Source organism: Protopterus annectens, chromosome 6.part0 (assembly GCF_019279795.1).
Source record: "Protopterus annectens isolate FY-2018-M chromosome 6.part0, PAN1.0, whole genome shotgun sequence".
NCBI classification, from domain to species: domain Eukaryota; kingdom Metazoa; phylum Chordata; order Ceratodontiformes; family Protopteridae; genus Protopterus; species Protopterus annectens.
Window position 1 is genome coordinate 1,661,086,897 of NC_056737.1, and position 27,553 is coordinate 1,661,114,449.

At 42.2% G+C, this 27,553-nt stretch overlaps 1 protein-coding gene across 3 annotated transcripts in view; it reads left to right on the forward strand.

Annotated features, from left to right (window-relative positions):
• Positions 1 to 27,553, forward strand: part of DYNC2LI1 (dynein cytoplasmic 2 light intermediate chain 1) — a 1,063,586-nt gene that overhangs the window by 375,649 nt on the left and 660,384 nt on the right. For all 3 annotated transcript variants that reach the window (XM_044075072.1, XM_044075070.1, XM_044075071.1), the window contains one exon: positions 23,066 to 23,252. In XM_044075072.1, coding sequence (XP_043931007.1) covers positions 23,066 to 23,252 — 187 coding nt within the window. The remainder of the gene's footprint in view (positions 1 to 23,065; positions 23,253 to 27,553) is intronic.

The window sequence follows — 27,553 nt, forward strand, 5'->3', positions numbered from 1 at the left end:
GTATTGCTGTGGAGGTTCTTGATGTAACTATAGAAGGCTTTGTGATTGTTTTTAGTGTCTGCCACAATTCTGCGTTCATAGCTGGCTTTGGAAGATTTGATGAGGGATCTCAACATTTAGTTGAGGCAAACAAGGGAGTTTTTCCAGTCTTGGGGCTTCACCTTTCAGTTTCTTCCTTCTGTTGTAGAGTTTATTAATGGCAGGGGATCACCAGATTGGCTTCTTTTTTTTGGAGGAGAGTGTCTTGGTTCTGTTGGGTATGGCTAGTTCCATGCATTTATGTACATGTTCGTACAGTGCATTGGTGTATGACTCTGCAGTCATGCAGGTATTTTCCATTGGCATGGGTGCCGTGAAGTTAGCCACCTCTGTTTTTAGGAGCCCAAAGTCAGCTTTGGAGAAGTTTTTCAAGGTGGTTACCTTTGTGGATGATGTGGGTATGATGTGGATTTCCATGGTTCATAGGTGTGTACTAGGCTAATGGCCCTGAAGCCTTCACAAGCCTAGCCCATAGGATTAACCTGGCATTGTGCCACCCGACCTTAGTTCCCAGTGCCTCTGTTGAGTAGTCATTGGAGTGATCCCCGGTGTGAATTTTTTATTTCCCATGTACTCATCAAGATTTCTGTTGAAGAGGGGCCAGTGAGGCACTTTGGTTGACATGTATGGGAAGTCTTTTCCATAGCATGGGCAGCCTCTGGTTTATGAACCATGTATATATCAGCAGAATTTTTTTTTAACTTGAATCAAATAATTGCATATTGTATAGCTCCTCTGGCATCTGTTTAGCACATAAATACATCAATTTTGTATCTACCATTCTGCAATGTCTCCATTATGTAAACAAGTCAATTATTTTTTGTACTGTATGATCTGTAAATAATTCAGTTATGTTTTTGCATTGCATGGTTCATATTTTAGTGCTATATACTATTCTCTGTATTTTTTTCAAGTACTATTGTACTGTTATGCATTCTTGTGATTTTTGAAGCTTTTCTCCCCGGGCCTCCGCTGAAAATGGACCTGTGTCCAGTCAGACTTCCTTGGTAAACAAATGTTAAATAAAAATAAAAAATAAAATTTGTTAGTCCCTCTAAATAACTCTTGTTGATTTTTAACACTATCTCCCTTTCTTTTATTGCCACCCAATTTTTAAACTCTATCTTAATTTTATCCCATTCCCTAGCTATATTTTCAGAAGTAATTTCTATCCTCTCGAATAGCTTTTGAATAAACTCCACTACCCATTCCTTAAATTCCTTGCTTTTTAACAGACAGGTGGGAAAATGCCAGTGTCTCATTTTTATTTCATTACCCAATGTTTTTATTTTGGTTATTATTCGCGCATGATCTGAAATAGTTATTGGATATATATCAAGACCTTCAGTTAAATGCACATGTTCCTATGAAATGTAAATTCTGTCTAACCTAGCCCAGTTTTTGTATCTTGGGGAATAATGTGTAAATTCACTCAGAACTCCTGTTACTGAATTCACATTGTCCATGCCAAATGTTTTCATAAATTTTTTTAAAAATCTACCCCCCTTTGTTATACTTTCCCTTCTGGGACTGCCAAACACATTTTCAATGCTGCAAATCAAATTCCAGTCCCCACCTATAAAGAATATTCCTTGTTGAAAACTGATTATTTCTGCTAGAATTTTCTTAAGCTCCATTATATCAGTTTTAGGTGAAATATAAATGCATGCCAGTGCAATCCTCTTCCCTTGCCAGTAGCCTCTTAGCACTACAAATCTGCTATTATTATCTTTCATATCCCCTTCTATCATTGTTTGAGCTTCTCTTGCAATTAATATAAGTACTCCTCTTTTCCTTTGTCCCAGATATTCTTCTATATAACCATCCTGAAAACCTTTCTTTATCAAATTCACATGTTCAGGTCTTTCCAAGTGTGCCTCATGTAACATAGCTATTTGCACTTTGCATGTTTTTAATATAGTTCAGTATTCTTTTTTTTTGTATTTATCTGTGAGATGGTTGACATTTAAAGACATTACAGAAAACATCATTCTATTAAAACGTTATTATTCCCACCTTTTATGTATAACACCTTTTATTCAGCTTTTGTGTTACATGCATGCACTGTTTGGCTTTGTGCTTTTATATAGTTGTTTCTTGTCATATCCATTTGAGCCTATGTCACATCTTACAAAACTTTTGGTTTTATTGAAAGCCCTCAACCAAAAAAAAAAACAGTACCCCCCATAAAACCTGTTAATGTAATGCTAACACACAAAACTATGTTCATCTGCAAATACTGCAGTTTTACTCTCCTAATATGGACAAATGTCCCAAACTTACAGGTACACTCATAGACTTAGAGTTAACCTAAAAGAAAGTTTATCCATGCTAAGACACATGGTGCAGTCTGTGCTTCTACTAAGTGCTAACTGGTTTTGTGTTATCTTTATAACTCTCCCAGCTGGGAAAACCCCTGAATGCTTTGACAACATTGTCTCCTAGCCAGTTTCTCTTTTCTTTTTTCCCCCAGCCAATCACTGTCCACCAGTCTGTAATCAATTTCTCTATCAGACTGACGTCATGGAGGTATGAGAACCAGACAGCCAGCTTCTCATTATCAGATTGTCTCCATGGAGACATGAGAACCAGACAGTCAATTTTTCTTTATCAGATTGTTTCCATGGAGATGCCAGGGCCAGATACAGAATTGCTACTAAGCTTACATTCATTTGCAAAACAAAGCCTCATAATATTCAGTATTCTTTTTCATTTATTAGTTTCTCTTACAACTTTTTACTAAATCAGTTTAAGGTCCTTAATCCTGTCATTCCCCCATGCAAGAATGAGAAAAAGTACATTAATGTTTCTTTTGCCATGCTCTTTTAATCAGGCTAATTTTAAAATTGCAGTGCCTACATTTCTTAAAACTGAACAGGAAGAAAGAGAGAAAGAAGAAGAAAGAAAGAAAGGGAAAAAGCAGCACCTATTTACAATCCCCATTACATTTAAAAATAACTGAAAACTTTACTTTATAGCATGCAAAGAAAACCATACACCACAGAAATAGTACTATTAAGGAAAATTTTTTCTTTACTTACAGTTAACCTTTTCCCCTCTGTTCCTGTTCCCAAGGCATTTTTTGCACATTAATGGCATGAAATAGGGCATATATTTAGAGCCCCCCACAAGTCCACCAAATTCTGAAAAAGTCCAATATTTCCAGATTTTCTTGTTTTGTTATATTTCACAAATATAATTATTGCATTGTGATCCTACTTTGGTACTGGTTTTATTACTGTTCGTCTTCATCTCCCAAATCCTGTCTGTTCTTCATTTCCAACATCATCTCTATTTTTAGTCAGCTGTCATACTTCCTTCATTCTCTCCCAGCATTTTCCATTGACACAATGGAAAAGGTTTCACAGGTATAGTCTGTGTTTTTTATTACCAGAATAACAAGAAGCAGAATCTCCTTCTGTTTCGCAGCTCACTGTTTGTTGAACAAACTTTTGTATTTCCTTTTTAGCATGTACTTTCAAAAAATGATTTTGTCCTTTCAGGGAAGAATACATTGAAGATAGCTGGGTACAGCAATATGAATCTCACACCTGTGTCTCGACATTCCCTGAATCGTGAAAATAATTTATTCCACTTCTGTCTGGTGTACAATGAATAATCATTCTCCACAAATACTCTGCTGTCTCCCACTTTAAGTATTTTGACCATCTGCCACAGTTTTGTCAGAATCAACTCCTTTTGCTAGTAGGATCACATCTTTACTATTAAAGGTCTAGGTTGCTTTCTCATTGCCAGGTTTGAAGCATACACACGATGTGCCATTTTAGCTAAGAAATTCTGCTGTGGAATACCAGTCCAGTTGTTTATTTGTGCTTTCATAAATTTAATGCAGTCTGTTACTTCTAGCTTCTCTGGTATAACTATAAATCTCAAGTTTTCCCTGCATGCTCTGTCCTGTAATTTTATTATTTTTTTTTTTTTGAAACATCTGTTCCTGAGCTGTGTCATATTCAGCCAGCCTTTTCTTCATTTCAGCCTCTGATTTTTGCAGCTTTATCACCTTTTCTGAATATCTGTTTAAAGCTTCTTCCATTTTTTCCAGCCTTTTGTTGTTTGTGTTGACATACTCCATTAGTGTTTTGTTTATTTCAAACAGGTCTGTGTGCAGTTGTCTTGTATCTTCCTATAGATTACTGGAAGTTATGTATGGAGGTTGCATTGCTTTTTGCTGAACAGTTGCAGAACTTTCCCCAATCAGTGTTTCTTCCTCACCTTTGCATCTGATTTTTTCCAGGTGCTCTGTATTTTTTTTCCTGGCATGCGGGCAGTACATTTACTTGCCAGCTACTGAAATGTACCCATAAACACAAATGTTTGCTGGCCTTCTGTGCTGAGTTTCTGTTTTTACACTGGGAGAGCCAGAGTTAAGCTGTAACTCCATATGCAATCTTAAAATTCAATGTATGTTCCAGATGTTGAGAGGGAACCTAGACTGTTTATATCAGAGGGAATGAGGGGGATTCTGCAGGTCTTAGGGGAAAGATCCCTACTACATTTATTGAGTGTCGCTAAGGGTCTTACTCTCTCAGGGTATTTCTTGCAGACGTCCCACATAAAAAGGCATATTTCCCCTGCAGTTAAGGATCCCAGTGAGAATAGCAGAATTTTACTCCTGGATTGTTTAATGATTAAACTCAGTCCCTCCAGTACAGCTCTTTTGAGTATTTACTGTTGACTCCCAGTGAGTGTGACTTCAGCCTTTAAAAAATAAAGTTATCACCTTAGAGTTCAAACTATTATTCATATCTCTGGAACGATACATATTACTAGAAAACTGTAAATAGCAAACTATTCAGGATAAATTTATACTTACATTAATGGCATTCATTCAGTTCAGTGTTTTAACTGATTTTATAAGCCAGAATAAAGCCAGTTAATATTAGTTTTGTATAAACAGCTTATGGTATGTCTGTAACCATTTAAGCAAGACACATACTGCCAGATGGATTTTCTTCATACAGCTGTGAACTTTCATATGAGGCTATACAGTTCTGTCTGTGTTACCTGAATGTTGAGATATGTAGAGAAATATGAAAATGATTACACTATAACTAAATAGTATACAATTAACATTCTATATTTCTTAACTTGTATTCTACAGAGGTCAAATATCAATACAGTTGTGTTTGCCATCATGTTTGCTTTAAGATCACATCTTCTGATACATTGTATGTAGCATAGTTTTGGAATTGTCAATGCAAATGTGAACAAGCAGTATTTGACGCCTTGAGTGGTTAGTAGGAAGTGACTACAGAAATGCCTGGAGGTGCACTTGGCAGTAATGAGTTAATGTCTTTAAAGACTCCTCAAGGGGTGTCTGTGTATACCCCTCCCTGGTCTTCCACTCCTCTTAAAAAACCTTGGGAGCTGGATTCCTCTGATGAGGATTTGGGAGAAGATTCCTTAGTCTACTGTTCTCAAATCCCTTTCTCCTTGGACTCTGATTCAGAGGAAAAGGATTCTATTAGCCCGGATTCCCCTTTAGAGGAACTGTCCTTTGGGGACACTGTCATCCGTATGATAACATTCTTTAAGTGGGATTACACAAAAGTTCTGATATCCATAAAAGGTATTATGAGCTCCTTCAGTTGGAATCTCCCAAGCCTTCTGGGGTTCTCCCATTTCTGGCTACCCTCCTGGATACCTTTTCAGCAGCTTCTATAACCTTAATTCTCTGCCACCAGCTCCCAAGAAACCTAACATATTTTACAAGGTGCCTGATGAATGTAAATTTCTGTATAAATGCCCTTCTTTTGCTCCTATAGTGTATTACTTTTTTGCCAAGCTTCCAAGCTGTCACCCTCTATTAAGCTGCTTACTTTAGACAAGGATAGTAGGGCCATGGAGAGGCTGGGCAAAAAGGTTTATACTGCTGCCACTTTATCTTTTAGGGCCAATAACTGCCAGATTCATATAACTAGGTGTGTTTTGGCCATCCTTCCTCAGGATTTTCAAGTGATTTCTGACCTTCCTGACTCTGAGGGGAAGGATTCTATCCTTTCCCTATTGGGTTCTTCCACTTGTCAAATTGCCTGCCCCTCTACTAAATGCAGCTGTGATGCAGCTGACGCTTCCTGTAGTACTACTGCATTTAGTTCTGTTATAAGACAGTACTCCTGGCTTCATCTTCAAGCTTTGCCTACTGACATTAAGACAAAACTATTGAATGCTCCCTTGGATAATAAAAATCGTTTGGTGGTGTTGCTGCTGAACTTTTTAAGTCTCCTCATGATAAGAGCAAAGCCTTGCAGGAATTGAAGCATGTTTTTGATTCTCCATTTTCAAAGTCTCAGAGGAATAACCTTTCCAAATCTGCTTTTATTCACAGACAGTCTCTGCCCAAAGGTAAAAATGGTTCTAGACATGTGCCTTCTGCTCAGTCTGCACAAACCTCTACTTCCCAGAAACCTACTTTTCAGGATAAGCTGGGTTCCATTTGATAGTTTGCTTCCCCTTTCCCTTAGCCAGGTTCTCTTATCCCTCTGTCTTTCCCTGTCTCTTCCATAATGGTTAATGATCACAACAGACTCTTCAGTTCTGTCCATTATTTACCAGAGGTATCTCATGGTTTGGAAATCCCTTCCTCCCCTTTTGGGTATCCCTCAACCTCCTCTGAAACAGCTTCCTTTTTCCCTAGAGGTGTTTCATTCTGTTTTGGTCCAGGACACCATTCAAGCTGTAACCCCTGCTCGGGTAGGGAGGTTTTTTTTATTCTAGAATGTTTTTGTTTCCCAGAAAGGAGGGCTTAGAGACCAATTCTGGACCTTTCCCAGCTCAGCATCTTTTTCAAGATTCCTTCCTTTTGGAAGTTGTCTCTCAAGACTTTGTTTCCTCTTCTTCTTCTCCAAGCCTTTCTGGTCGCTCTGGATCTCAATGATGCCTATCTGCATATCCCCATCCATCCCATTTTCAGGAACTTTTTATGATTCTCTGTTTCTTCCTTGCATTTTCAGTTCTCTGTTTTGCCATATGGCCTCGCTACTGCCCAAAGGACATTCACCAAATGTCTCGCACCTCTCATTGCCTTTTGCAGGATGAGAGGGGTTCAGATCTTTCCTTATCTAGACTGTCTGCTCATTCAAGCATTTTCCCCCAATGCTCTGCTTCAGGATCTCCAGTTTACTATTTCCTTGTTTCAGAGTCTGGAGTACACCATAAACTTACAGAAATCAGTTTTGACTCCTTCTCAGGATCATGTTTTCCTTGGTTGCAGGATCCAGACCCTTTCCATGCTGACATTTTTGCCTGCCCCCAAGGCCCTGTCTCTTATTGCCTTTTTTTCAGTCTCTTCTTAATCTGGTTTCAGTCACTTCATTGCTAGGGTCTTTCTCAGACTCCTTGGGTTCATGGTTTCTGTGAAGATATGTGAAGGCCGCCAGCCTAGCTAGATAGAATTTTGTAGATAATTCTGTCATTTGTAAATATTAATATAAACCACAGGCTTGTTCTCTTAAATGTGAAAATGTAACAACAGTGCACTCTGCTGTAAAAAAGCTGATAAGTCAAGCATTTTATGACTGCTTTGATCTCAGGGCTCGGAGCCGTGATGTCTGAACCAGCAGATTCTTGCTATTGTTTTGAGACTAGAGTTAATTGCTAGATTTTATATATATAATGTATTTAATTGCTGTAGTTTCCTGACCAGGTGCAAGCTTACTAAGAAATGTTAATGTAGAGTTTCTGTTAGCCTGGGAAAACAGAGAATTGTTAAGAATGATGTAATCTAGAATGAGTCAGCAGGATGTATTATCAATTTAAAGGACTTTCTCAGTGACAGAGAGAGAACATTTTGCATTTGTCTTCAGAACTGACCACTCACCAGCACTTGCTTTGCTCTGTCTGTATGTAAGTAGGATCTTAGACTTTAGTGTTTCTCTTAAGGAATAGATAGAAAATAGTAAGTTTAGACAAGCTGTTTTCTATATTTATGTCAGAACTATTCTACTGTATTATTTTTTTGCATTTTCCTGTGATCTCTGAATTCTTTACTAGCATGGTGTAGTAAGAAGTATTGTCTTGTGTTTTTATTCTTTCTTATTAAATGTTTTTAAACCTTTCGGCTGTGGCTGTTTTGTGTAGAGATAATTTAAGCTCTAGAGTACATTTCATGTATATAGTGAAACTGTACAAAGCCATTCCAAATAAGCCTTGCTGTTCAGTTACACTTACCATTTGGATAATAATATTGCAACAGTAATAATTAGACACTTTTAGTAGCTGATAAGTAAGGGTCCTGGTGGCAGTGATTACTACCTTATAGCCTGGACAGAAGGGACACAGCTAGTGAACCTGTGCCAGCCCTCCCCAGGAGTGTATGTGTGGTTGTATATAAATCATATCTTAAAGTGTGTGTGTGTGTGTGTGTGTGTGTGAGCTACTTGAGCAGGGACACAAAGCACTGGTTGGACAGAGAGAGTGCTAGGAGGACTTTGGCTTGGGACCCTGGCTAAGGTCCCCACTCTTTAGCTGTGCCAGTAAGAAGTCTCATTGGGGATCTGGAGAGAAAGGGAGAAAACAGCCCCAGACTGACTGTTATCTCTGTGTGCTCTTAAGGGAAATTGTACTTTACTATGTGGGTATTTGTTATCCTTCCCAATGTGGATGCCCCTCACTGTTGTTAGTGGTGAGGATTGAGGCTCCTTGATTACTGGGCCAGTACATGGGCATCACAGTTTCCACCATCAGGCTCCATATGAGGAAAGCTACAGTGGTACTTAGGTCAGCTTGGCTCCAACATTGCCACCTCTTGGGCTTCCAGTCCCCTTCCTTCCTTGTCTCAAGCTTGAGCTTCAGTGGTGGATTCATCAGATTTCTTTCTCAATGCTGTGCTTCCCTTCTAGGCTGCAGCCCGATTCAAGAGCTCTGTACAGATGACTGAGACAGGGGATGGGGGCCTTCCTTTGGCTCTCTTGGGGTTCAGGGCCTCTGGCCTTTTTATCAGAGGTTAGACTACATCAGTGTAAAGGAGATGAGGGCTCTGCTTGTAAGCTTTCAAGCTTTCCATTCCCTCTTTCATCCTGGACCCCTCAAAATGTTCACAGACAGTACCACAGTGATATGGTATATTAACAAGCAAGGGGGTACAAGGTCCTACCTTCTTTGCAGACTAGCTAGGATCTAGCTATCCAGTATCCAGTGACTCTTTGGGCTGTTTACATTCCCGTAGAATGCAGTCTAGTGGCAGACTTGTTGAGCACGTCCAGCATACAAGCTCACGAATGGATGCTTCACAGAAATGTGCTCCTGGACATTGTCCATAGGTTGAGTATTCTTCAGGTAGATGTTTTTGCCCCCCCCCCCCCTCTGCAGAGGCAACATCCTCTATTCTGTTCCAGAATGCCAAGTTTTCTGGCCTGAAAGTGGAACTTTCTGTATGCCCCTCCCACCCTCACTACCACAAGGGTCTTGCACAAGATCTGACAAGTCTCTTCCAAAATCTTGCTAGTGACTCGCTTTTGGCCCAGGTAGCATTGGTTCCCCCTTCTTTCTGACTTAGCTAGGGGCATTCATCAGAAGATAACTCACTGGGTGGACCTTTTCACACAAGACATGGAGTCTCTTATCTATCTTCACTTGTCCATTTTTCATTTGACACTGTTGGTGATAAGGTTTTGATCCCTTTTAGGCACCTCTTTTCTGAGGACATGCTTTGGGTCCTGCAGGGGTCCAGGAAGCCCACTACCAGAAAACCATATTTGTCCAATTGGAAGAGATTTTCTGTTTGGTGCCTCTCTCTCCATCAGGATCCCCTATCAGTGGAGGTTCCTCTGGTTCTGTCTTATTTGTGTGATCTGCTGCATGCTGGGTTAGCATATTCTTCAGTTAAAGTTCACTTGTTAACAGTTTGTGCTTGTCTGCCCTTGACTCCTCCTCTAACCCCGAGGTTTGAAGTCAAAGGCGTCCCTTATCTTCGGCCTCCTAGGAAGCCTATTCTGCCATTCTGGGACCTCAAGTTTTGTTCTTGAAAAACTGACTTAGGCTCCTTTTGAGCCTGCTACTTAAGCTTCCTTACAACATTGTACATGGAAGACTATTCTTCCTGTGGCTCTCACTTCAACCAAGAAAGTGTCTGAACTTCAGGCTCTCAAGGGTGTTCCTCCTTTCTTAGTTTTCCACAGAAACAGGGTGTCTCTTTGCACTAATCCTTCTTTTATGCCTAATGTGGTCAATGTATTGTCCCATAATCAGTCTTCTCACATTGGATTTGCATAGACTGCTCAGGTATTATTTGGATAAAACTAATGTCATTCACAGATCTGAGAAGCCTTTAGTTTCCTTTCATCTCATTTCTTTGAGTTTAGTTGTTTCTAAACAGACCACCTCTTCCTATATTTCTAAAGCTGTTTCTTTTTGTTATTATTTTCATTGTAAGTGTATTTCTTCATCAGTAAAGGCCCATTCTACCAGAGCTGTTGCTTTTTCTGGTGCTTTTTTCAAAGGGCTGGATACCAATTCCATGCTTGAGGCTGTTACTTGGTCTTCTGTCTATACCTTCACTAAGCATTATAAGTTAGGTGTTATTTCCAGCACTAGAGCTGACTTTGCCAGGGCTATCTTGCATAGGTTTCTAGAGTGCGCTTCAGTACCATTCTCATCCCAGGTTTCCTTTTAAACTTTGGTACTCTCCTTCTGTTAAGAATACTGCAACAGTGGTATGGATGGACATAGTACAGTTGTGTAAAATTATACCTTAACAGTAGATGTCCCACTCTTCATTGTTGTAGTATTTGCTCCCTCCCTCAAGCCACCTCTGCTCTAGCCTGTTCTTCTTGTCTTCCTGGCTGAAGGGCTGTTCTCTTTTTCTCCTTCTGGATTCACATGTTCTTCCTTGTCCTTAACGACATTCTGTAGCTCCTGAGTTTTTTTTTCACTTCTGAATGTGTGCGTCCTTACATCACCTTTATGCCCTATGCCTTGTGTAGGGAACATACGTGTGACATATGATGCCTATAAGTAATAAAGGCTTTGGTATACTGGCTGGATGTTGGGCTATCCTTGGCAGGATATCCCTTCTGTTATGAATACTACATCAGTGAAGAGAAGGACATCTATTGTTATGGTAAGATTTTAAACAACTGCACTTTTAGAGATGTTCTTCGTGTTTCACTGTTGCAATCATCACATTTGGGTTATCTGCTTGCAGTAGCCCTCAGTCGGCCTGATTATCAAAGTCTTGGGTCCTGCGTCGGTTGCTGTCTCATCTTCCATGACGTCAGGTAGTCAGGGGTATAAAGCATGCAGCCGATGCCATTACATCAGTCTTTCTTACCTTGCGGTGACCGAAGCAGAAGCAGTTTGCAAGTGCTGGTCGGCCGACTCCTGAAATTTTCGTTTTCAAGTTTCAGATCCGAAGTCTTCCACTAAGCTAAGTACTCTGTTGGGGAACCTTTTTCTTGCTCTAAACCGATGTCAGTAAAAGTTAACAATTGTATTTCTTGTGGAAAGCAAATACCTCATCAAAATTTTCATTTGTACTGCATTCCTTGCTTAGGCCCAGACCACGATGTACCTTGTTGTCAGTTTTGTGCCTTATTCAAACCTCATATTATTTGTTGTCGGTTCATTTATGCATCTAAATAGTTTGATACTCAGTTCAATTATCCAGAAATGGCTTCGGTAAGCCACCCGACTATCGACATTCCGAAAAAATGCAAAGATAAAGACAGAGACAGACCGCATAGGTCCAAAGCTGCCAACGACGCTTCTCCTAAGCTAGTCGCCAGTTCACAGGTACTCAGTGAGCCCCTGGTACCCACTACTTCCGATTCGCAGGCCTCTACTGAGACCCATTCGGAGTCTGGTATGCCACGAGATGCTTCTTCGACTGTGGAACCTGCGGATGTCTCTACCTTGGATGGGTCCGGAGCCGCTGTGCAGGCACTGGCTTCTGAGGGTGTATTCAGGCCTACTGACTTCCATATTAAATTAATGCCATCTTCTTCAACGCCTAAAACTCAATCCATGCTTAGAAAACCAACGCCCAGACCGCATGGTCAGGCCCCTATGCCTAAAAAACAAATGATAAGAATGGCTGAACACTTTATTACTCTAATCAGGGGAAGCCACCCTTCCCCCTCTAAGAGACCTAGGACTGATTTTCCTTCTGATTCTTCTGATCAGGATTCTGAAATTTCTGTTTTCTCTGATGACCAGGATTTGCTCTTTATCTACCTGTGAGGATTCTGATGCAGAGGACTCCATTCCCTCTGCTTCCCCTCCAGAGGATTTCTCTTTTGGTGAAACCTTGCATACTCTTGGGGAGCATTTTCGCTGGTAAAGCCAGGATTACTCTGACTCCAAAACGAAGCTTAGGGAATTCTTACTCCTGCCTCAAAACAGGCCTTTAGCTATCCCTCCTGTACTGGACATTGTAGATGATGCCTTCTCAGAATCTAGCCTGGCCCCTGACTCTTTACCTCCTGCTCCCAGAAAACTTGATAGGTATTACAGGGTACCTGACTGTCACGAGTTCCTCTTTAAAAATCCTACTGCGAATCCTGAGACCATTTCACAGGGACCCAAGGGCATTAAGGCTACTACTGCCAAAAATCCTTCCCTCTCTGATAGAGATTCCAGGGCGCTGGATAGATGGGGTAAGAAGGTAGATACTTCTGCAACCTTGGCTTTTAGGGCCTTAAACTGCCAGTTTCATATGTTAAAGTATCAGCAGCATATTATTCAACTGCTTAAACAGAAAATGATGTTGATTCCTGATTGTGCTGAAAATAAAGATTTACAGGATTTAATGCATTCTGCTGAACAAGTTGGAAAACATACTTTGCAGTGTGGTTTTGATTCATTAGAGGCATATTGCAGGGCTGCTGTCACTGGGTCTGTACTTAGAAGGCTTGCTTGGCTTAAGGAGCAATATTTGCCAGATCATGTTAAAGCTAAATTACTGGATGCTCCCTTAAACCAAGACTGCCTGTTTGGCAACAAAACAGAAGTAGTACTTAAAAAGATGGAGGAAAAAGCTAAATCTATGCAAACTGTTAAAGATTTCCTTCAAGTACAGCCTCCCAGATTTAGTAGGCATTGGCCCTCTAAGAATTGGTCCTTTCCTGCCTCTTCCAGGCCTTCTCAGTCCAAACCCAGAATTAGCAGAACACCCAGGCTTCAGTCCCAAGGTACTAACAGGCCTAAGCAGTGGGGGGGGGGTCCCACTTCCAAAGCAGGGAGTAGTAAGACTCCACCCTATGGTAAACTGTCTCAATGACTTAACTTTAAACCTTCCAAGCCCTGCTCAACTGACTGTTCCTTTAGGGGGAAAGATTGCTCTGCATGGAAAAAACTTGGGAACCCATTACCCAGGACAAATGGGTTTTAAACATCGTTTCCCAAGGATACAGATTCCATTTCCACTCCTTACCAGATCCAAACGGTTGGCCAGACCTACCCCCAAATCATTGGGCAGAGGCTCAAAAGCACGTTCTCTCTCTTTTAAGCATCAGGGCTATTCAGCCTGTCCCAGAAGAACAATGGGGGCAAGGTTTCTACTCAAGACTTTTCCTGGCACCCAGAAAAGACAATTCCTGGTGTCCTATCCTGGACCTGTCTATCCTAAACACTTTTTTGGTAATCCCAAAATTCAAGATGCTAACTCTTTATCAGCTACTTCCCATGCTAGGCAAAGATGCCTGGTTGGCAACACTGGATTTAAAGAAAGCCTAGCTGCACATCCCAATAAGGAAATCTTGCAGAAGATACCTACACTTCAGAGCAGGCTACATGCACTATCAGTTCTCTGCACTGCCCTTTAGCTTATCTACTGCGCCCAGGGTATTCACAAAGTGCCTAGCTCCAGTCATTGCATTTTGCAGGTAAAGAAATATTCTTATATATCCATACCTGGACGATTGTCTAATTCAGGCAGAAAGCTAGCACACACTATTAAATAATCTGGCATTTGTAAAGAAATTGTTAACGTCTTTGGGGTACACCATAAACAAAAAGAAATCACATCCTGTACCCTGCCAACAAATTGTATTCCTGGGAGCAAGCTTGAATACAATTTCCCAGATGGCCTACCTCACACCAGAGAAACAAATGCAATTGTCTACTTCTTACTACTGGCCACAAAGACCCAGCTGTCTGCATGGAAAATACTGCAAGCCCTGGGGTTCATGGCCTCCTGCATTCTACTAATTCCATATGCAAGACTGCATATGAGGAAACTACAGTGGTATCTAAAAAGCCTATGGTGTCAACATTCTCAGGATCTAGAATCAATGATTCCTATCATACCTTGTCTACAGATAGAGTTCCTTTGGTGGGCAGAGGCCTGCCACCAAAACAAGGGACTACCATTCACTCTACCCCCTGCCGCCCAAACCCTAACAACAGACGCATCAGACTATGTATGGGGGGCTCACTTGGCAGAGCAGTGCATCCAATGCAAATGGAACCCAAATCAAATGCACTTGCATATCAGTCAAAATGAAATGTTAGCTGTACAGAATGCTGTGACAGCCTTCAAGGACCACATTCTTCCAGGACAATTATTCGTAAAGATGGCCAACACCACTGTTATGTGGTACATAAACAAGCAGGGGGGAACCCACTCATACCCTCTCTGCAGATTAGCCATGGCTCTGTGGAACACAGCCTTGAGCTACCAAGTGCACCTACAGGCTCAATTCCTGCCAGGAAAGCTAAGTACACTGGCAGATGACCTGAGCAGAAATCTCATGGACCCACACGAATGGAAACTGGAACCAAAGATATTCAACATGTTGAGAAACCAATGGGGAAGCCCAGAGATAGACCTGTTTGCCTCTACCCAGAACTATCAATTGGACAAATTCTGTACAAGGACTCCCCACAAACAAGCTTGGAAATTGGATGCCCTGTCCTTCACCAGGAAAAACCTATCAGTTTATGCCTTTCCCCCTCTGCCTCTCCTCTCCAAGGTACCACTAAAGATCAAACAGGACAAACTAAGGACAATACTGATTGCACCAGACTGGCCACGCCAACACTGGTACCCCCTCTTGCGCAGTGTGTCACTGCTGGCACCATGGCACCTGCCAAAGACCCCTGCCCTGCTGTCCCAGCAGGAGGGCCAGATCCTGCACCCACAACTTCAAACCCTGAACCTGGCAGCCTGGCTAATTACCTGATCTCTCCTTTACCATCCCTCAGTAAGCAAGTGATGGATGTCATTCTGGAGTCAAGGAGCCCTAGTACTAGAAAATCATATGCTGAAAAATGGAAAACATTCTCTTCCTGGAGCCAAACTCAGGGGGTGGGCACAGCAGCACCCAATTTACCCCATACTCTTCAATACTTAACTGAAATGCTTCATAAGGGCCTTTCCTTTTCCTCCATCAAAATTCATGCCTCAGCCATTTCAGCTCCTTACAGTACAGAACCACCCCTCTTCTCTCATCCACTGCTGAAGCAATTCCTCATAGGGGTCAAACACTTAAGACCACCCAGGAGAGCCCCTAGTCCAGTCTGGGACCTTAACTTTGTATTGGAAAAGCTTACTCTGCCTCTCTTTGAGCCAGCTGCAAATGTAGAGTTGAAATTCCTTTCTTGGAAAACAGCCTTTCTTTTAGCCATCACTTCAGCAAGAAGGGTGTCTGAATTACAGGCTCTCATGGCAGTGGAGCCTTTCATCATCTTTCATGCTGACAGGGTGTCCCTTAGGGCCAGTCCCTCCTTCATGCCCAAGGTGATATCCAGTGTAGCCCTTAATTAGTCCATTCATTTGCCAACCTTCTTTTCTAATCCACAGAACAAAGGGGAATGAATACTGCACTCATTGGATGTGCACAGACAACTTAGATTTTACTTGGACAGGACTAAGCCTCTCAGGAAATCTGAACAGTTGCTGGTTGCATTTGCTGCGGGGGCAGAGGGGAAGGCTATTTCAAAGCAAACCATTTCTAAATGGATAGGCCATTGCATTAATTTCTGCTATAAGCATCATGGAAAACCTTCCCTACAGGGAATAGAACCACATTCAACCAGGGCTGCATCTACCTCTACAGTCTTTCTCAGAGGTGTCCCTACCAGGGACATCCTAGAAGCTGCTACCTGGAGTTCTGTACTTATCTTCACCAAGCATTACCACTTGCCAATTTTTCCTAAATCCAGAGCTGGATTTGCCACTGCAGTCTTGCAGGACCTTATAGCTGGTCCTAATGCTATCTAATTACCTCCTCCCATCCTTAGCTTTGGGAATCTACCCAAATGTGATGACTGCAACAGTGAAACATGAAGAACATAGTACAGTTGTGTACACTTACCATAAATGTAGATGTTCGAGTGTATTCACTGTTGCAGTCCTGGTTACCCTCCCTCCAATCCCCTGACTTTTATTGACTATACCTCTATTCTTGTTTACTATGCTTGAAGCTTTTTGGTGTATTTGCTTTTTTGTTGGAGGTGTAACCTTGTATATAATTGCTTCCCATTATGGGGACACCTGACATCTGGGGCAAGAAAAACTGATGTAGTGGCGTCAGCTGCATGCTTTATACCCCTGACTACCTGACGTCATGGAAGATGAGACAGCAACTGAAGCAGGACCCAATACTTTGATAATCAGGCTGATTGAGGGCTACTGCAAGCAGATAACCCAAATGTGATGACTGCAACAGTGAATACACTCGAACATCTACATTTATGGTAAGTGTACACATCTGTACTTTCTACATTTAAGTGATATTACTCTATTTGTAAAACAGGCAAGTGCACCTCCTGCATACTTTTTCTTTCTTTTCTTTTTTTTTTTTTTTTTTTTGAGGAGAAGAGTACGGAAATTGGAAACATAATTTTTTTTAGAAAAGCATTCAGATGGAAAGCATTCATGTGATTCTGATCTGTTTAGTAAAATTGTAGAACTGATGTTGCCTCTTCCATCCATTCCTCAATGGATGGGTTTTCAGATATAACTCCGGCCACTCCAGACTTTAGGATCCACAGCTGAAGCTCCTCCTCTTACCCATAATCTCCTATTATCCCAAACATTACCTGAGATTTCATTTGTCGCAGATTGAGAACAGTTGTGATTCCTTCACTCAGTATTGCCTCAGCTAAATTATATAACATTGTGTCATATTTCTGTCGTAATTATCAAATAATTAGTATAGCTTTTTTTTCTGTTGTTGGACTGTGTTACTTCTTTCCCACGTTATTATCTCCATTATTCTATTAAAAAAAATGTGTTCTTTTACTTCTCTTCCTCGCACCCTTGGCACCAATCCTGATAGCATAGATTAGGTTTCCTTTAGAGTATTATAGTAGTGTTGTTGTTTTTATTATTATTATCATTCTTGTTATTATTTTCTTTTTCTTGCTGCTGCCTCATATATTACCTTTTGTGGCTATGGCCAATAAGCTATCTGGGTTTAAAAAATGTGTGACCTGTGGCTACAAGGTTCCCAGTTTGGATACCCATCTGAAACGTGTATACTGCTTGGGTGCTGCACACCGGGATGAAGACTATGGCATCTGTACTGCTTTTGGCCAATGGACCATTATTGAATGGCACAATAAACTTGTATTGAAAGGACTTTTCCATGCCCTGTGGGAGAACTGTCCAAAGTTATGTCTACTGTTTCTGAAACCTCCCTGTCTGCTAAAAAGTCTTCAGGCAGACACAAAGGGGAGAAGAGTGGTGACAAGCCCAGGGAAAGGCAAGGAGTCTAGGAAGTGCTCCTCTAACTGCTTCTCCTTGTTGGTTATTTTCCAAAACTACCTAAAGCTTTGCTCTGACACCCACTCCTCTTGGATCACGAACTCTTGCTTTGCCAGAGCCTACATTTTCAATGAAACCAGTCTTCTCTAGACTTCACCCCCCTTTCTTGCAGCAGTGCATAGAACTTTGAGACCTCCCAGTACCTCCTCCTGTGTCAGATCAGTACGGTCTGCCAGAAGCCTAGCAGAAACTGATGTGGATAGTGTGCTGAGGAATTTCCTCAGGACCCAAATTCATTTGGAGGTTCTTCCTGCTCCAGTCCCTGTCCTGTTGGACCCAAGAGCTTAATTCCTTCCCCCTTACATATGATGACTCCTACCCCAGTTCCCCTTCTGGGTTCAAGGGCATTGGATCTGAGTTTCTCCCAGAGATTGGTCAGTTTCCATTGTGGCAATATCTCTGATCTGACTGGTTCTGAACATTTTGAATCCAGAAGGATCTTAGAGCTGCAGTATTGGCACCAGTTTCGGTGTCGGGGATTGACGCAGAAATTATCAGAGGCTTCCCTTTCTCTTAGAGGTTTGGCACAGATAGCTTGGCTGCAGTAATGGCCTCAGAGTAGATTTAGTTTGATTCCTGGGACCAGTCTAGTATGGAGGCTTTGGCTCCTACTGTGGTGGTGTTGGGTTCTCCCTCAACTTCTGCCTTTGAGGTGGTCAAGAGAGCTCTCTGTGTTTCTGGTGAGTGGAGTTCTTTTAGCTTCTTGCCTCCACTCGTCCCTAGTGAAAAACTTTGAGTCGTGATCCTGCTCTTCCTATCTCATTAGGACAGCCAGTTCCTCTGAGCCTTGAGGCAGTCCACATTCAGGATCCCCCTCAGTCTTCTGAATCCTCTATGGAGCATTCCACTGCAGAGGCCCATCAGAAACATATGTGCAAGCGAAGGAACGTCAGCTCTCCCAAGTAGTCACTCACTAAAGACACAGATTTTGATGTAGGGGAAGGCTCCCCTCATATCAGCACTTGAGGATGCCTCTTTCAAGAAAATCATTGAATGTTTGACACAGAGGTGGTGGGTTATCTGAAGCCATCTCCCAAGAGGAAATAGTGTTTCTTGAGGCCTTTGGATGAAGCGTAGCTACTTCTTAGGTGGTCCCCCAGCTGATGAGATGTTGGACTTAATCTCATGGTGGGCATGGAAGGAGCCAGATGTAGCAGAATCTATTTTGTGTAAAGCTGAGAAGTTTCTTCTTCCACCAAAGGATCACCAGCATTGGAGTTAGGGCATGGCAGTGGATGCCATGGTAGTAGTGACAGCCACCAAAATGGAGCTGGCCAAAGAAAGTTCATTTGTCCATCCCCGTAGCAGTCAGTCTAGGGCATTGGACAGGTTTGGGAAGTGAGTTTTCACTTCAGCTACCTTCGCTTTGAGGATGTTGAATTGTCTGACACACATGGCAAGATTTCTGAGATTTGACTAAGGAGGTCTCCAGATCTCTGTCAGGGTTCATGTTTGTGGAGGACAGGAAAACTGCGGACTCATAGCTGGCCACACTACAGTCTCTTTCAAATGCCTTCATGTGCCTGTTCTTTAACACAACTGAAGACATTTCTAGAGCCACAGATACAGGCATTACCATAAGGAGACATGCTTGGATGTATTGTGACTTTGTGGAGTCTTTCAAGATGTTCTTTGTAAATACCCCTTTAGATGGTTCAAAACCCTTCTGACCAAAAGTCAAGGACACACTCTCTAGAAGTGAGTAAGATGGTAAAACTCTTTCTGCAGTAGGGATATGGTTCTCTAACCTAGAGATCTTTCTCTAGAAACCAGAAGGGAGGTAAGAATCTGTGGTCCAAGAAGTCTCAAGGGTTTTCTTTGGCTAATCCCAGAAATGGAACCCCTCCTGGGGCAGGGAGGGATTTCTAATGGCAGACATTGCCTAAGCAGCAGTGGAGTCCCACAGAACCAATGCTTCAGGGAACTTATCAGTGCTCCTGAATCTTTGCCTGTCTGCCCGCTATGGAGGCAGTTGGTTGGCGCATGTCGCTGCACTTAGAGGCCTGTATATCCATCACCAAAGATATCTGGTTGCAAAGGATTATAACAAGAGGCTACTCCACTCCATTTCTTTACTTCCCTTCTTCACCAGATATACTCTCCAACATGCCACCCTTTCAAGGAAAGGCATTGTCGGTAGAAATAAAAAAGCTGCTAAACAAGCAAGCTATCCAGGAGGTTCCATGAGACCAACATGGATCTGGAACTTACCTAGGATTTTTTATTTTTTGGTGCCAAAGAAGAAGAGGGACCTCAGGCCAATTTTGGACCTTAGTTATCTCAATCAGTATGTCAAACACACGAAGTTCTGGATGGTCACAGTGCAATCCATCCTCCTGTTGAGGAAGGATGACTGGATGTACCCAATAGACTTTCAGGGTAGGTAGTACCACATTATGATGGACAGGAGGTCCAGAAGGTTTATCCACTTTTGGCTGGAGCCAGTCACTTGCCCTGCCCCTTTGGTCTCACCACAGTCTCCTGGATGTTCACCAAGTGTATGGTGGTGGTTACAGCTCACCTCAGACTGCAAGGGTTCCAGGTGTTCCTGTATCTAGATGACTGTCTCATTACCACTCCAACCAGGTCTCTTCTCATTCAGGCAGGAGAAATCTGCTCCATCCTTGCTGTCAGTTGGCGATCACAATAAATATGGACAAATCTCAGTTTCTCCTGGTGCAAATGTTGAAATTCATAGGTGTCCATCTGAATACCACAGCCAGGATAGCAAAGCTGCTAGAGAGCATATTGTCCACCCTGCAAAGCCAAGCACTAAAGATTCTGCTCTGTCCAATGCTACCTGCCAGATTGATTCCCAGCTTTTGGGATCAATGGTGGCTTCCATCACCCTTAACTGTCTAGCCACATATTACATGAAAGTTCTGCAGTGGGCATTTGCAGTAAAATGGTCCATTAAGTACCAACCCATGAGTTTTCAGAGGCATCTGACAAGCATTTACAGGATGCATATAATGTGGTAGATTCAGGCTCGCAAGGCCATCCTTCTGTATCCCCCCACAAAGCCAATGTGACCACAGACACTTCCCCGCTAGGGTGGCATTACATCAGGAAAGATGGATCGAGACATGTATTCTCCTTCCGAGGTCAGCCTCCACATCAGTGTTCTAGATATGAGGGCAGTCTTCCTAGCATTGCAGGCCTTGGACATCCTCCCTCTTGGGAAGATTTCGATTCAGGTGGACAATATTTCAGTAGTGTGGTACATCAGTAAACAAGGGGAAACATGTTTCTAAATGCTATGTTTGAAAAGTGATGAGATTGTGGCAATGGGCGATATCTTTGAGTCAATTTCTGGTAGCAATGCATATACCAGGGAAATCCAGTGTTCTGGCTGACAGCCTGAGCAGGTCTATTCTTCTCTACCTCATGAGTGGTCCTCAACCTGACAGTGGCAGAGCTGATTTTTAGTTGATGTGGCTGGCCATGCCGCAATCGTTTTGCCTCTCCCCACAGCACTAAATGCAGGAGATTCTTTGTCCTGATCCTCTCAAAGTGGGAGTCACAGAGGGATGTTCTTGGTGCACATTTGGCTCCTCTGTGTTCACTATGTCTTTCCCCTAACTTCTCTGATTCCAAAGTTCCCATAGAAAACATCAGACAGGAAGGTCTCGGTCATCCTCATCACCCCTTTCTGGCCTCAACAGGTGTACTTTCGTTTTCTCTGGTCTCATTTGGGTCACCCTTCCTGTGTGCTGGATCCCAAACTAGGACTTCTCTCTCACCCTGATATTCAGGCCCTCAAGTTAACAGCTTAGTTTCTCCACTTCCAGTGATGGCTACTTAGTTCAGGCTGTTTTTCTCATTAATCCACATTCTTAAATCTTCCCAGAGACCATCTCCCAGGAAAATTTACAAAAGTGAGTGGAAAAGATTTTCTATTTGAACATCTGAAAAGAATCTGAATCTTTTTTCGGCCCCCTTGCAGTCTTAGACTTTTCTGCATCTATTTTCCAGGCCAGTTATTCTACAATAATGTCCATTATTATGAATATTTTCAGTTTTCTTGTTGGGGAAAATTATGCTACCTTAGCTTCTGTTACAATTGACAAAACTTTCATTAGGGACACCTTCCTTTTTAGATTCCCCCTTAAGGGTCCTACTCCTCCGTGGGATATGATGTAACCATTCTGCTTCAATCCTTAACCTAGCCACCCGTTAAACCTGTCACCAGGGTGAACATCAAATTTTTGACTTGGAAAACAATTTTTCTAATACAATAACTTCAGCACTGAGAGTATCGGAAATGCAGACCTGTTGTGCAAGTCCCCTTAAATAATTTTCCACAAAAATAGGCTGTCTCTCACCAGTCCATCCTTTGATCCTCAAGGTAGCATCTGATGCCTTACTGAACCAATGCATCAGTCTGCCATTTTTCTTTCTTAATTTTTCCAATAAAGGGGAACAGATGCTTCGCCTGCTGGATGTACATCACCAACTTCATTTCTACCTCCATCACACCAAATCCTTCAGGAATAATGATCAGCTGTCCATATCCTTTTCTAAAGCTAAATAGGCCAAAATGTTTCTAAAATATCCTTAGTGAGATGGTTATCCACCTGTATTTCGCATGTTTATAAAGATAAATGCTTGACCCTACATGTTAACACTTTTCATTGTAAGCTAGATTTGCTCTCCAGGAATAGGGCAGCTTATTTTCCCAAATAGCTTTCCACAAGACCACTCCATGTTCTAAGTAGCTGGGGGCTTTGCTGTTAAGGAATGGATGGAAAAGACATCAGATATGAAACTTGTTTATTTACCATAATGATGGATCTGCCTTGTCTGCTTCCATCCTTCCTCAACTCCATGCCCTCCTTCCCCCTTCCATTCTATGGAAGATAATTCCCTTGGTTTCTGGTATGACAATATGGTCTGCCTCTTGAGCAGTATCTTGCATTCCTTTAGCTCCAAAGCTGTACTTCTTCAGGGATCCTGGATATTTCAGGACTGATTGTTTTGCTCTGTCAGGGGGTTGCAGGCAAACTCAATCTGAGGTAATGTCGGGGATAGGAAGGGATTAATGGTAAGGGGAGGAACCTAAGCTATGGATCCTATAGTCTGGAGTGGCTGAAGTCTGATCAAAGGTCAGATCCAAAGACCCATCCATTGAGGATGGATGGAAGTAGACAACACAGATGTGATTTATTAAGTCAAGAAATGGGTATGACTGCAGCATATGTTAAATCTCTAGAAACATTTTTAGGAATGCAGCAGCTGTTCATAATTTTTGTTGTTTTAACAGTATTTCTTTTGATTGTGTTGTTAAACCATTTTTAGGACATTATCCTTAGTTCTGGTTCTGGATCTATCAAAACCCCATGATTTGTGGATGACCATGGAGAAGCTTCTGCAAGCTGATAGGATACAAGTCAACAAAGTTCTGACTGAACTGGGAAAGACTGATTCTGCAGGTGCCAATGAACTCAAACGGCAGATTTGGAAGACTGTTTCAAAAGATCATCCTGTAAGTTTAATTCTTTGTTACTATGAGATTCACTCTAAGCAGTATATAGTATGGTGACCAATATTCACGGGCAATTTGTAAGGAAAGTAAGCGTTTATGTTTTTTTTGTTTTTAAAGTAGGTAGCAGTTATATTTTAATGAAATTGTAAGTCTGTGCTGCTGTAAAGGGTAGTTGAATTGTAATTGTATGATAGGGAGTACAAAAAGACCATTCTTACTTTGAGGGGCAGTCTGCAATATTAGGTACTCTAGGTATGTTTCATATGTCTTTTTTGTAGCTATTTCCCTTTTCTGATTTCATACTCCCATACTGATGGCACACACATACACACACATTCCCTTAGCTCATGCCAGCATGTGCCTCTGCCAAAAATAAATTATAACTAACTCCATACTCCTGAGTTACTTACTAACTAAGACCACAAAAGCAGTTTCCTCTTCTGCTTGGGCCATAGAACAATGTTGAATGGTGTTGCAAGTAGAATTGCTTCAATCCAGCTACTCACTGGTGTTATCTAGACAAGATTGAGGCTTGCATCACTACAGTCAGGCTTGTCAGAATGGAAAGGGTCTGATATCCGGGAGTCCTCTGCAATAGGTAAACTGTTAGATCTTCTCATGTAATCCTGTTCTCACTATTTTTTGTTTCTTCTTGTCTTCTCATATTTGGGGTTATGCAACTCTTTAGCTTCATGACATCAAAAACTGGACTAGGAGAGTGTGCCTAGCTCCTGCAGCCATCATTTATTTTCTGTCAGTGTTACTGTTTGGAACTTGACCCTAATGTTTTTCATAGAAAAGTTCCTCTTTTCAGTTCCTTGAAAGTAGAAACTTTCAAAGTGTTCATGTGGTCTAAAAATCACAAGGCAGGACTTGCGTTCTCTTTATTTCTGTTGTTTAGGAAGAGAATGTCAGGTACTACCTTAAATGCCAGCATTTCAATCTAGCCATAGTTATAGACAGATGGAAGAAGCTCTGGACTTGCCTAACATCTTCCAAAGCATTGGCATAGCCCCCCCCCCAAACAATCTCAAATTTGTGCCAGAGCACCAGAAGACAAAGGACGTAGAAGGCAACATCATTCCCATACACCTGGAGGAAGGTCTGTCCCCAGGATGGCCACACACAGTCCTTATCACATCAGTTCCATCTACCTGGAGGAAGATCTGTCCCCAGGATGGCCCCACAGTCCTTGCCACATCAGTCCCTTTCTATTATTCCAGGGCCAAATTGTTTGCACCTATCCTCCACTTTCAACAGTGGGAGGTCTGGAAGAAATACACCACTGTCAACAGCCCTGGCAGTGGTTGTTCTGTAGTGTCAGCCTCACACTACTCTTGGTTGAGTGACTGGGGCATTTTTATCACCATATTACATCTATGGGATGGTCATAGAGCCCCTAACATATGATTATTGTAATAATCAGGTACATTTCTTCCCAGGCATATCTTCATTTGTATCTAAGCAAAGACTTAGGGATCACAGTTGATGGGGGTGTACAGTGGCTGTCTGTATTAGTAGGGCTTAGAATATAGGTCAAAGCATTAGATGTTAAGCAGCTTTTTAATGTCAGGTAGGATCTGTCTTCATTGGTTTGAAAGTGCAGACTTTGTCCATGCTAGATGCTGGGCTGCCTATTCAGTCTCCACACAACTATTGTTTAGTGCATTCCCGCAGTGTGGGCATTATGTAACCTAGATGCAGTACTTACCATCATTTGCTCATCCTTGCAAGCATCTAGTGAATATGTCTCTGTCTCTGTGTCTCCCGCTTTTTTTCTGCATCATAAAGTTAGATTAGGGAAGGATATGTCTCACCTTCTGGGAAGGGCTTAAAAGACGAAGAGGCATTCATTTTGTAGCAAGATAAGGGCAGTAAACACCTCTCCCTCCTTCCCTCCTTCCTCCAGTGATCCCTCAGGATAATGAAGATCTCCAGGGACTTGCCTTTAGCTTGCATTCCACACAGACAGAAATATCTGAATGAATATTTTGAAAAGGGAAGGGAGTTGGGTAATTCCTCCTATTGGGGGTTGTTTATGTTTAATTCTATTGTTCTTCCAGTTTGTTAGTTTTATGTTCAGTTACTGTATTGTGTATTGTTTTTTTGTAAGTTTGAATCTCCTGTATCTAATATATCTACTGCATACTTGTAAGGAGGGTGGCTCATGGACTGATAACATATCCTATCAGGGATTTGACATTGTCAACATCCTAGCTGACAGGTTTAGCGCAAACTTCTCCCCCCCCCCACCAAAAGGGCAAATATCTATCCCAGCAGAGTGCTGCCCCCCTGACATCTCAGATGCTCAGGTAAGAGCCGCCCTCTCCAAAGCAAAAAACACAGCATCAATGGGACCAGACAGTGTCCCGGGCTGCGTCCTACATGAACTCCAAACTCTAAACCCAAACATAAAATTACTGTTCAATCTCAGCCTTACTACAGGATATGTACCCAAAGAGTGGCGTACAGCAACAGTGGTCCCTCTCCACAAAGGTGGTGCCTCAACGGATCCTGGAAACTATCGCCCCATAAGCCTGACTAGCTTGGTCTGCAAAGCTATGGAAAGGATCATCATGGACCTCATAAGTAAAGATATTGGGGACCTACAGACACTGGATCCTACCCAGTTCGGCTTTGTTAAGGGCAGATCCTGCCTCTTAAACCTGGTCGATTTCTTTGAAACAGTCACCAAGGCTATTGACGAGGGGAAGGTGGTCCACACAGCCTACCTGGACCTCGCAAAAGCCTTCGATACAGTACCCCACTCAGGCATTATAGATAAGCTCATCAGCTTAAATATAAACCCCTATGTCACTAGATGGGTTGCAAACTGGCTCAAGGTCAGAACCCACATGGTTAGAATTGCTGGAGCCATGTCAGACTCCAAACCAGTTACAAGTGGCGTCCCACAAGGCTCAGTTCTGGGACCTCTCTTGTTCGGTATATATTTCTCAGAGGTACAGGCCAACACGGAAGGACTGTGGCTGACCAAGTTCGCAGATGACTGCAAACTAGGTGCCATAATTGACTCTCCAGCCAACACAAGCATCCTACAAAAGGGCCTCGTAGAAACAGACAACTGGTGCCAGAGCCATGGCCTCAAGCTAAATGCCAAAAAGTGTATAGTCATCCCCTTTGGCAAAAACAAAGTGCCCACAAATTACCACATAGGTGGTAATCCATTAAGTACGGAAGAAGTAATTAGGGGCCTGGGGACCCAAGTTGATAGCAATCTCTCATTTAAAAACCACGTGGCCAAAAGTGGTTAGAAAAACATTTTATATAGCCCACCTAATCATGAAGAGATTCACATCTAGGTCAGGGGAGGTCATCGTGCCTCTTTATACATCCCTCATCAGGCCCATAATTGAGTACAATGCCCCTTTTGGGATGTACCTTACCAGACACCTGCAGCAACTGGAAAGACCCCAAAAGTACCTCACCAAGAGGATCAAAGGGCTCAAACAGATGCCATATGCTGCCCGGTTAAAGAAACTCCAGCTCTACTCAGTGGCATACCGCCTGCTCAGAGGCAATCTCTGCCTGACGTATAAAGCCATGTCCAACCCGGAATTAATGGAGATGCTGCACCTCAGAAAATCCAAATCCCATCGAGCTATGCGCTCGAGAGACTTGAACCTCAGCACTGAAATAAATAGGAGATGCTGGAGGGACAAATTCATAACCCAGAGGCTCCCTTCACTCTGGAATAAAATCCCAGTCCAGATTAGGCAGAGTCTCTCATTGACTCTCTTCAAGAGGAATCTTGATGAGTGGATGGGAGATCGTAGGTTTACCCCGGGTATCACTTCTGTGTCACTGTTAGACAGAGGCACAGTATACTAACCTCGAAAAAGGGTATAGCACAATTCATTTAAAATGGGTGGCGAAAGCCAAACACACTCTGGCTAGGCTTATAAATGCCCTAGGGCAGATAGCCTAGTATGAACCTATGAACCTATTTATAATATAGTGCATGGTAAAAGACCAGCTGCTGAGTGGGGGTGGAGTGGAGTGGAGTGGTGGGGTAGGATGTGTCTCAGTTTTCATCCAGAAGAGGCTAATGTACAGAGGCAACTCCTAAATGCTTTATCCCATGCATGGGTCTTTTCAAATTATCAGAAGTATGATCCCAGTTATTTTTATTAGGGGGTAATATGTAATTATCAACCATCCAATGGGTAAGTCCAGTCTCTAATCAAAAGGGATAGGTTAATTTGAGCACAAAAAAGGAAACTGGCTAGGCTTAAAATGGCCCAAAAGGTCAGCTAGCCTAGTATGTACCTATGACCCTGTGA